General features: G+C 39.0%; 1 protein-coding gene across 2 annotated transcripts in view; it reads right to left on the reverse strand.

Moving 5' to 3' along the window:
* FEN1 (flap structure-specific endonuclease 1) overlaps positions 1–11,753 on the reverse strand; it is a 47,109-nt gene extending 35,356 nt beyond the window's left edge. Inside the window, exons 1-3 of one of the 2 annotated variants that reach the window (XM_068128956.2) lie at positions 11,592–11,753; positions 10,221–10,323; positions 5,311–5,413 (exon numbers count right to left, since the gene is read on the reverse strand). In XM_068128956.2, the coding sequence (XP_067985057.1) occupies positions 5,311–5,413; positions 10,221–10,323; positions 11,592–11,673 (288 nt within the window). In that variant the 5' untranslated portion in view covers positions 11,674–11,753. Of the gene's footprint in view, positions 1–5,310; positions 5,414–9,845; positions 9,935–10,220; positions 10,324–11,591 lie in introns of those variants that run through there. The other variant, XM_068128957.2, reaches the window with a different exon arrangement.
* Positions 11,754–12,234: the final 481 nt, after the last annotated feature.

Below are 12,234 nucleotides of genomic sequence, written 5' to 3' on the forward strand. Positions count from 1 at the left end.
GTTAGGGCAATGAGGATCTTTCGGAACCAAGCGAGATTTGATGGTTTTATCCACCCGAATAGAATCTACTACCTTTTTAACCTCTTCAAGATGTAAAAGGGTAGGGTCGGATGGGAGCTCTTTGTAAGTATCACTATGTAGTTGATGATTACCTTCTGCAACGTAATCGGTAGTCGACATAATGACAATGCCAGTACCTTTATCTGCTGGCTTTATGACTATCTTTTCATTGTTTTGGAGATTGTGAAGTGCTCGTCGCTCTGCCTTTGTAAGATTGTCCTTATGTCTGGAACAATTATATTTTTGTGCCACCTTTTCAATTTCATTGCTCACTTGTTCCATATAGACATGTAGATATGGATTGTCAACACGTGGTGTCCAGGTGCTTTTTGGTTTAGGTAAAGTGAGTTGTGGTGTATTAGTATCGGTGTATGTGATTGTATGCGTGGTTGTTGGTGTTGTTTGTTGTGGCGTTGACGGTGCTGGGTGTACTTTAGCAAAGTGTGCCTTTAATGTCATTCGCCTACAGAAATCTTTTAAATCTTCTTTCAATTGTAATTGGTCTATTTGTGGAGCGATTGGGCAAAATTTTAAACCCTTAGAGAGCAGGTTTATTTCCGCCTCACTGAGGGAATGATTGGAAAGATTGATGATCCCGAGTTTAGGTAGATCTACAAGTTTGGTTGCAGTAGAAGTTCTATTGTTGTTGGTTTGACTATTTTCAACCTCAGCTGTGTTCATTTCCATGGAGGAACGGTTCTGCATGTAATGATGTCTGCGGTTTGTGTATTGTTTTTTACGATAATGTCGATTTTCGTGTTTATGCTTAAGTTGGTCAGAAGTGGTTTGAGAAGTGGTTGGAAGTGGTTGGAGTGGTTGGGGTGGTTGAAGATGGAGTGGTTGAATTGGTGGAGAAGTGGTTGGAAGTGGTTGGAAGTGGTTGGTCAGAAGTGGTTGGAGAAAAGTGGTTGGGAGTGGTGGTTGGAGTTACCTGGTTATTGTTTGCAATGGGTGTATTCTCTTGAGATGGTTTTATATGCTTGCATAACATTTCATCACGTTTAAGTTTCCTTTCCTTAACTTTAACAATGTCGTGTTTAGCAGCCATTAGCTTATCATTGAATGAGCACATTATGTGGTGGTATTGTCCAGGATTCACATTCTTCCACATCTTCTCCTTCTTTTGGCTGATGTTCTCATTCAATTTGATTAATTTTATTTTTACTTGTGTTATTACAATCTCCAGTAGTTGTTGAGCAGTGTTCCATAGCAGTAGATTCCAACGTGCAGTGATGACGTCATCATTGGTTTGCGTTGCAAAGCAAGATCGTTTTTTAATGAGGAGAACCTTTAGGTACGATCCCTCGTTGTTTATATTCGTTTAGGTAAGTGAAGTGTAGTTCATGTCTTTGTCTTTTTTGCATCAATCGTTGAAGTTCATTGATCGTGGTGGTCAGGTATACATGCTATGTGGTGGTCAGGTATACATCTCAATGTCATATTAGCTCATATTAGCATCTCATATTAGCTCAATGTCACACAATGCCAGTAGACATACCCATTAAACTCGTATTACTTTTCAACTGTACAATTTCAATCATAAAAATGTGGTTATTTATCATGAAGCTAAAACAAAAGAATTAAATAAAAGTTAAGAATAAAATGTGAGTTTTGACACTTTTCTGGAAGACTAATTATTAGCTTCCTATACTGTACTTGCTTTTGTTAAGAATAAAAACATCAGGTATGTCAATGGTCATGTGTAAAACGAGGAAGATAATTTGCTGAACAAACTATGAGAACGTCAACCCCGAAGATGTTAACATACACAAGGCGAGGGGGCTGGGGGAACGCTTGAGGGCCTTGTACATGTTAATTTATAGGGTTAATATATACAAGGCGAGTGGGCAGGGGTAAAGCCTGAGGTCAAGTTCTCCTTAGAATTGTTTGGAAATCCAAGCTAGATTTTGACACCAAATTGTTAAAATTAAAAGGTGACAGTTTTGATGCTTTGCTAGAACATCAATTCGCTTTCTATACTTATCTTCAAAATGATCTTGGATATTAAACTCAAAAGGGTTCAGTTACGTATGATTAAACGTTGTTCATTTTGGGAGAAATCACGAAGAGCTGAAGGCATTTTAAGGAATGAAACAAAAACTGGAGATTTCATAGAACACCTTGAGAAAAGGGACATTGGGAAGGGACTTTTAAAAATCTTGCTTTGCGTTTCCGAGCAGCATATCTCGTGCCTATGAGCCGCCATTTTGTTTGAATCTTGATATTTCTGAATGCTGAGAGAGCGAGCAGAAAACTTGATTGGTCGAGGTGGCAAAATATTGTCTCGGTACAATACTGCTAAACTGGAGGTTTTAGGAAGTGCAAACAAGGCGATTTATAATTCAATTGAAACCAGAAAATCACAATACAGAATCACATTTAATCAAAATCATCCGTCCACAAATTTTTGAGCTTTCCTGCTATGTATCGTTATTGGCCCTATCTCCCAATGGTGAAGAATCACATAAAAATTATAATAGCCAGATCCGGATCTTCACCAAAATTGAATCGATTCTTCATTGTCACACACACAACTGTTTCACCAAGTTTTGTCCAAATCCTCCATCCATAACTTTTTGAGATATCCTGCTATATGTTGGTTTTAGCACCATCACTCAATGGTGAAGAATCACTTTAAAAATTATAGTAGCCGTATCCGAATCCGGATCTTCACCAAAATCTAATCATTTCGGCCTCGTCACATACACTACACCTCTCTGCCAAATTTCATTTGAATCCGTCCACAACTTTTTGAGATATCTTATTCGCAAACAGACAGACAGACAAACAGGGGTTAAAACATAACCTATATCTACCCTTTGGTGGCGTAAAAGTTTTTGAGTGGTAATAAAGTTTTAAAGGCTGTGGTAAAAAAAGAGTGGTAATAAAGTAAAAGTTTTAAAGGCTGTAGAAAAATACAAAAACATTTCCTTCCAAAAACAATGCATCGTCTTTTGCACCACCCTATTTAAAATGTTAACTTAGTAATGATGATTGATTTGATTGTTAAATAATGAAATTAAGTAGTTCCTTGTTTATAGACTGACATCTGTACTCTTTAGCATCTTCATTCCCCAAGCATCTGCATCGGCAAAAGATGTAATGGTCGGGCGAATAGTGCTTCACAGAGGTTGCAAATTGGCATGATTTGTGTGGGCTGGACAAGCTGAAGTCCCACCAAATTGACTCCAAAAATACCCGAAGTTTGTACCAGAACAAGGAAGTAGATAAAAAATAAAATATCTTCATCTGTTGTTGCAACCGCATTGGTGTCTTATCTATTTTCTTACCAAGTAAATTCCAACACCATGGATTGTTAAATCCCCACGGCAACTTGGTGATATCATGTTTTTGTCAAAAATGTTGACTTTATGCCACTGCTGCAGATGAATATTACCGTCAGCATGGGAACTCTAGCAGCCCGCTCTAGCAGGGAAAATGGCCTTAAAATGCATGTTGTGTTGTTGTTGCTCGCGAAGCGAAAAGCAGGGTTAGGCAGTTTCGGTTGAGTCCGTACATGTGACGTGTCTGCATTTTTTTAAATTCATTTTCTCGGCAACCGTTGGTCCGATTGACACAACGTTTTACCATAGGAGTGCCTCCGCCTGTATAATTTTTTTTTTATTCATAATATTGACATCATAGGTCATGTGGTACGGATGCCATATTGGAAAAACGTTGCACCTCTATATCTCCCAAACTGCTCAATGGAAAAAATTGAAAGACAGCTCATTGTCAAGTACTCACTCCCCATGGGGAATAAGATATGTTGGTGATAATGTCATCGGTGCCTTCATTATGACGTTATAATTCGACAAGTACAATGCTTGAATTGATCAGGATGAAAACAAAAATTTCCTCTGCAAATGTTAGTCGGATGGAAACAAAATGATCACAATATGAGCGGATCCTCATGTAGATTTTTTTATGATAATTATGACGTCATAGGTCATGTGGTTCAGGCATCTTGGAAAAATCGATAAACGTTGCACCTCAATATCTCTGAAACCGCTCCATGGAAAAAATTTAACATGGCTCATTGTCAAGTACTCCCCATGGGTAATAAGATGTGTTAATGATGATGTCATCGGTACCTTAATTATGACGTAATAATTTGACAAGTACAACGCTTGATCAGATCAAAATGATTTTTTTTTTCCTGCAACTGATAGTCTGATGGACACAAAAATTTCACATAGGAGCACCTCCTGCTGTAGAAATTTTTAATAATTATGATGTCATAGGTCATGTGGTACAGGCGCCATCTTGGAAAAAACAAAAAACGTTACACCTCCATATCTCCAAAACCGCTCCATGGAAAAAATTTCAACTTGGCTCATTGTAAAGAACACCGCATGGGGAATCAGTGTTGTTAACAATGACGTCATTGGTACCGTAATTATGACGTCATAATTCAACAGGGACAATGCTTAGTCTGATCAGTTTGAAATTTCTTGAGTGTGATCTACGCAACATTTATATGAGAGCATATAAATTAATGATGCCATCGCTCACGTGGTCTGGCAGCCATATTGGATCAAAGAATAAAACAAAAACCTTCAAAAACAGAAGAGTTGGCTCGCACCAAGTTGACTGCGCAGGGTAAGTATTCTATGAATACCATCTAGTTTTCTACTGTGCACAACCGCTCTTCTCACCGCCACCTCCATCCTTTCAAAAAAGCCACAGGCAAGGCCTTAATAGCATGTGGGTATTGGATCATCCTATTAGATGTATATAGCGCAAGCAATTTAATTACCTTACTGCAAAACCCTTGACGTGGTAGCAGGATGTGAGTTGCAGTATGGGGGAAAGGGAAACTGATTGTTTCCAATGCTCACTTTTCCACCTGTGTAATATGGTTAACTATGCACATAATTAAAGCACCTGGGATGTGACCAAGTAGTCATGACGCAAACTGAACATATCTTCATACAAATAAACTATAGGCACGGGAAGCCCATTCATGTGACAATACCGAACTAAATATATTTTGATAAAATTAACTTTCATAAATTTGAGGGTTTTCTTGGAAAACAGTGTGAGGTTCATGGAGGAGCTGGAAGACAGAACGTATCAGGATGTCACAGAACAAAAAGAGCAGAGAAAGAGAGGGAAGGACAGTAACAGCAGGGATGAGGGACAAAATAGAGGAGTTAAACACAGAGATGTTAAGTTCACAGCGAATGGGATGTTATAAAGCAGGATTTTCTGAATTTCCGCTGAGAATTGACATTCCTAAACACATACCTCGCCAGATTTCATCTGTGGTGGTTTCCCATCAAACACATACACGGGTTTGATGCCATTTTCTACCATACGAATAGTTCGATAAAAGAGTCCCATGAGGTGGCTGCGAGTAAACACAACAAGCACAAGGCATCATGTAGTTAGCTCAACAATCAGGTGAAATGGATGCAAAAATATCCAAACATGACCTTAACAAAAACTAGAACGGCACTCGGTAGAGCACATACCTCCGCCAGGTTAACAGTTTATGTTTTATATCCCGATGATAGGCCAGATCTGGATTCGGACCGAACCAAAATCCAATTGGTTTGTTCTTTTCACCTACCCATCTCATCCACCAAGTTTTATCATAATGTGTCCATAACTTTTTGAAATATAATGCTATATTTAGTTTTTGGCCCTTTTTCTCAATGGTGATGAATGACTTCAAAAATTCTAATATCCGTCCTGGTCACACACACAACCTGTCTACTGAATTCTGTCCGAATCCATCCACAATCTTTTGAGATATCCTTCTCATAGACATACAAACAAACAAATAAACAAGAAAAAGACGTCGTGCAGAGCACGATACTTCCGAAATCCCTAAAACAAAATTGACATTAAAAAAAATAGCCCCAATGGGACTGACGGTTTATTTCCCCACAGTTTCTGAAAATATTTCAAAATAAATTACCTGAATTTGAGACAAACCCCCCTTTTTCAGCCTCTTATTTGTGGTGGATGAGACCTTTATGGCCTGATGCATCATGCCAAACCTGGTCCATATCTGTCATGTAGTTTGTGAGGAAAATGTTTTAAGTAAATATGAGGGATTAGGGGAGAAGGCCCATGAACCCCTTTCCGGGGAAGGCACGACCATGAGGAGCACAACTTAAGGTTAGGGCATGGTCCTGATGCCTTGTGGCAAGTTTGGTATGGATCACTTCTGGCGGGTGAGAAGATTTTTGAATGAAATACCAAGATTTAGGGCAAAATCCCCTTTCACCTCCTTTATAGGGGGAGCATCCAGATGGGGTGCACAACCCCCATGAGATCTTGCTGTTCTGATGCATCATCCTCAACTTGGTCCATAATCGGTTGGGTAGTTTGTGAGAAGATGTTTTTGTCAAATATTAACGGACGGACGTCTGGATACCGGGACCCACTCTATGAGGTTATTTCAGAGAAATAACGTAAAAAGTGAGGGCAGAAGAAAAAGTAAGAGCCTCGGCCAACGTTCCACAACATGGTCAAGGATGTTTGTGGATGCCTATGACTAGTTACTTAGATATTTGAAAAAGTTCATCAAAAATTTTGAAGCTTGATGGTTTTCATAGAATACTTACCCCACAGTGTTACAAATTAGTAATTGCATCTATATGTGCATGGCTATAATACTGGGTACACTTTTGCACAGATGAAATAAAATGCCCTCAATTAAAAACTAGAGGTTCCAGGGAACCTGAACTCAACTGGTCTATATCAATATGGTTAGAATATGCATAATATAACCACAAACTATATCGTTTATATGTGCTAAAGAGGTACAGTAACGTTGAAGGTATCTCATGTTTAAACAGGAAACTAGAAAAAATTGAGTTTTAAGTGAGGCATGAAAAGCAAAACTACAATTACTTTTCTCAGATTTCAGACTTGAATTTATTTAGAAAGACTTGGTCAAACAATATACATGTATGGTATTGAATCAAGATATGTTGAATATTTCAATAGATGTGTTCAACAGGGTTTAAGTATTCATTCATCAAATCCCCACCTCCTCACACACACACATATTCATTATTCATTGAATTGGACTCAAGTGACATTACAACTTAGTCATTTTCTCTTGAATTATCCATACATTCTCACACTGTCAATAGTTTGAAAGACTAGTACATAGACAGGAAAAACAGTTGCTTAGTTGTGGAGTGGACAAATGCTAGATGCTCTTTTACTATGTTCCTGCTGATTGTTCTAGTAAACAGCTTTCCAACATTTCGATCTTGAACTGTACGACTGTTCTTCAGGAATCTGTTGTTGCCAGAGTTTATTTTCGATGAACATATATATAGTCGGTGTGGAAAGTGGTAATGCGTTGAACTCTGTGCACAACAACATTTAGAGAAAAACCATTACAATATTAAAGTACGCAATTTGCATGCTGTGATGATGAAAAACATGCCACGAGTCTTTTCGGAGAATGTCCACATATAACTTGGGTGACAGATTGATTGCACACAGAAGTGATAGTCTATTAGTCACACACATGGGTCCATTTGTTGCATACTTTCAGGAGTTCAGTATAGAGATTTGTGCTGAAAAGAAAGAATGTTTTTGAAAATAACGATGCAAATAGATGCATACCTACAGACATTATATATATCTGTTGATATGCATATATATGTATATGCACTTTTTTCATGTCTCTACCCCAATCACAAGACGCGATACCCATAATGTGACGATCCGATATACTGTGTATATTGTACAGTATACTGCATGCTCTGATGGTATTGGCACTGTGATTTCATAAAAATGCGACATCACAATATATGGCATTGTCGTGCTTGTGTCGTGCTTGTGTCGGACTAGAAAAGTCCGGAGTGGTGAACAGGATTTCTTTTGTTATATTTTCATAAGAAGATGAGTGAGTAAGTTCTGCTCTGGAAACGCAATGTATAACAAAATGCACTATGTCTTGTTTCCATGGAAACCAGAACAATGAAAATTTTCAAATATCTTTAAGTGGCAAAAGGCACAAGTTTCATCATATTTGATCGGTATTTGTGACTTTTAGAGCTTGGACGTCGTCAAAACTGATGTTTATGGGTCAAGTCATGTCATAGGTCACGACGAGGTCATTTTTCGGACATCGTCAAAACCCGTAATATATGTGTTGAGGTTTGTTACATACTGTCTACACACCAAGTTTCAGCCTTCTAGCTACATTAGGAAGTTGCAGATGGACAAAAATTGATTTTTCAATATGGCCGCCCTGCCGCGCCCATTTTTGGGCGTGCAACGCCCAAATGCAATCCCAAACTAGTTTATGTCTTAAAGATGCTGCATAACAAGTTTCATCAAATTTAATCAATATTTGTGACTTTTAGAGCATAGACGTCGAATTGTTTACAGACGACAGACAGACGACGGACATTGGGTGTCGACAAAAACTCAGCTGGACATTGTCCAGTTGAGTTAACAAGACAAAAATGGCATATTTTTCAAAATAAAATTATACATTCTCACTATGTCAATTTTTATTTCATCGTCTTTAATTAAAAATATGCATTTAATTAAAAATTGGCCTCTAAAGGTGGTTCATTGATTATTCAAATTGTAATTAAATGGAATGTTTGATATCTAGTATGTCTCCTTGTGTTGTTTTTTTACATTTTCTAAAATTCCTTGAAATGTGCAATGCGTGGCAAAATAAGTGATTCGTGCATAACGCTTGGTGTCCACCAAATTCACAATAATTGTGATGTCAGTTTCATTTTTAAATCACAAATGACTCGTGAAATGAACTGGGTGTGTAGGTTAAGAAATACCTTAAGAAGAATGCCCTTGATGCTTATTCAATCGATCAATCAGAAAGTTAATTTTTTTCGCAATAATCTTGTCGTATTTTTTGTCGTGTCTGCCCAGTTATGCACCAATCACATCCCAGCAAAAGTGAAAAGAAACCCGCATCGCTCGAAACTTGATTATGTGTAACGCGGGTCCCATTTGTTGTGATGGCAAAGCAGTCACTCGCTGGCAGACGACCACTCGTTTATGGATGACGTCAGAACTTGCTTTTCGTGTCCGTGCCCTCCGGTGCTGCGTTATGCACGTGCCAAGTGCACTCTCGTTGGCACCGTTCCGTGCCCTAGACCTGCCGATATTACCACTTTTCATCACTAAACCAGATATTATGAGGTACGAAATATGACTCTACTTTCATCTTTCAATTAGTATAACATTCCGATGAGTCTACAATTTCAGAGGAGGAAAAATGTCAAAATGTTTGGTTGCTTTCCTCTCAAAATATCGTGGCAAAAGCCACTTCACCGTGGTGTCTTCTTTCATCACTGTTTTGAGTGAGGTGTCCACATCACCATTGTAGTGAAAACGAAGCATGTAGCAGGTCTGATGCTTCAAACTCGGATACTCCAATATATACAGAACAACATAATACAGCATACTTACTGTTTCCTGAAACTTTATTTTTCCACTCAGATGTAACACTTGGTGTACCCAGTATTGTAGCCATGCACATATACATTTCTGAGGTTAAATGTGTACAAATTATACTTTGAAAAGTCTGCTATGAAGTACATGCATAAGCCTTTACAAAGAAACCTTTGTTCACGTTAGAGCGTTTTCATAACTACCAAAGCTGATAAAGATGCCAGAATAGATCGCGAAAGTATAAATTGGGAGATTGTTAAATCGGGTAATAAATAATTAAATATTGTACAAAGACAGCGCAAATTGCTCTGACGAAGTGAGCAAATGATTATATAGCTGCATGGCGCATGCCCAACATATTAAGGGCCAGGGTTACCCACCTCAGCATTCAGGTAATCACTCATATTTACACAGACACATGGCTGTGGGTTTGCATCATTTCGGATTGCACTGCTGATGTAGTTTTCCCCTGTAAATCAGGGCAGGAAATCAAAATTTTGCCAGGGTACTCACACACAATGACCTACTCTTTTCCAAAAGTGCTGTGGGATGTTTAACATCCACAAAGAATGGTTCAAGCAGCAATCGCATATAAATTTTAATCCAAATCGAGATAGAACCTCAAAAAGTCATTTTAAATAATGATCCATGTAATAGATCACTATCCCTCCCTTGGGCAGAGGAGGAAAGGAAAATGTAAATGTACAATGTTCTCTAAATTAAAAACTAAGGTATGAGCTATGACATCCTTTTACCTAGTTGTTTCCCCATCATCGTTCGTGAGCACGTTTCCATCTTGCCGAACAGCAATCAAAAACTGGTAAATGCTCATGGATGCATCAATGGCGATCTTCCGACCTGGAGGCAAAGCAAAGAGTTTTTTAAGGTTTAGTTTCAGTACATTTTATACATGCATAAATCTCAATAGTAAATGGTAACCCAAGACCTTTTGTTTGACAAGACCGCTTCTGAAAAATTAATCTTTGTGAGACCCCGGAGTCCATAGCACCACCAGGCTGCGCGCACCAATGGGGACGCAATACGCAAGGGTCAGAGAGTGCCTCCGTGACCCTTAATAAAAAAAAAATAACCACCTTTAGAGGCCATTTTTCCCCGCAAAGCGGGGGTTGGCCTTTTTCGGGAACTGTGGTTGTTGTTGTTTTTCGGTCCCCTATTTGAAGCAATGTTTTACGGCCGGATGCCCTTCCTGACGCCAACCCTTTTTGCCGCCTTTAACGACAAACAGGGAATTACCAGTGAACTGGTACTCAATTAGCCGACCTCGGAAGGATGACAGGCTGAGTCAACCCCCCTGGCGTTAATTCAGCGATCGACCGGGATTCGAACTCAGGATCCTTGGATCCTAAGCCGGCACCCTAGCCGCTAGCCCAACACCAGGGATTTGCTACCCTTAAAGCCACGCCACAGCCAGGACTAATAAAAGACATGGCGAGCCACAACTGAACACCTGACTTCACACATCAAGGACGTGTACGTGACCCGAGATGGCCTGCCTGCCTCCGGAATCCATAAATGGATAGATTGATTGATGGAGTGTTGATGCAGCACAGGCATGACGGGCCAAATTCTCAGGACTGCGTTAAAGTTCCCTGTGTTAGCTTCACTGCCACTACACTAGCAGAGCAACTGCCAGATAGGCCATGTTGTTCCAAGCATGCAACACGTTCATCTGATATGCACCTTTATTTGGGCGGTGTATAGGCAACTGACAGCTGCCTCAATCACTCCCGAAAATAAAAACAAAACAAAACAAAACAATGGGTATGTTCATGAAGCAAAAACGTGCCTACTTCTTATAATCAAAAACACCTCACTGCAGTATTTGTAGTTCAGCCTGGTGTTGCCTCACCTTCCGTTATTTTGAAACACCATGTCAATGTCATTGTGTAATGAATGCATTTTGAGCTGATTGCACTCAACGTGGCAAACCTATTACATTATTAATATTTTTACCAACCCACTTTTCCTGTCAGAACTAGTCCTCGTTGTGTCCTTTTACTCATTCTTCCGGCTATCGCAAACGTTGTCTCACACTATCAATCATCGGCCTAAATCGAAAATGACAAGTTTTTCAGGTACGCGAATGAATGGGCCGAACACCTCACCAAAGTACGTCTTGATGTCATTTTCCTTCAAGGCAGTTGGGGCGACGTCAGCGATGAGTTTAGCTAAACCGTGAATCCCCATATCGAAACGGCGCAGATGGCGAAATCACTGAAACCGCTCACACAGTTACACGTTTCCCGCGTTCACCAACTTCCTGTATAAATATTCAATAGGTATCTATATTTTATACAGAGCTGTGAAAAATCGTTTTTATACAATTAAAATTCACTCAAGATTACAGCTTGAAAGATTTATATAACTCAACATCAATTTAGATTAAGCAATTTTGTCCTTATGCTTTAAAGTTGACGTGACGTTGAAGAAATAAAATCTACTGCAATCTATATAGAGTAAAATTGGATTATCATTCAAATTTGATACATTTCGCAAGGAAGACAAGAGGTAAATATTATTTGAATACCACCAAATATTTGTCACCAATAACCCCTGCCAGCTTCAAAATTTACAGCTGAACAAAAATGAAAGTGAGCTAAAGGTAAATGCACAAACTGAGCTGAGAGTAATACTCCACATATCAGCGAAAGGGAAATATAAAAAGAGTAATAAATAAAATGGAAAATATTTACCAAGGGCGTGTTCCATTAACAAGGAACTTGCTATCCTTGCCAAACGGTTCACTTG

The sequence above is a fragment of the Myxine glutinosa genome, chromosome 9, assembly GCF_964187855.1.
Source record: "Myxine glutinosa chromosome 9, kmMyxGlut1.1, whole genome shotgun sequence".
Lineage (NCBI taxonomy): Eukaryota > Metazoa > Chordata > Myxini > Myxiniformes > Myxinidae > Myxine > Myxine glutinosa.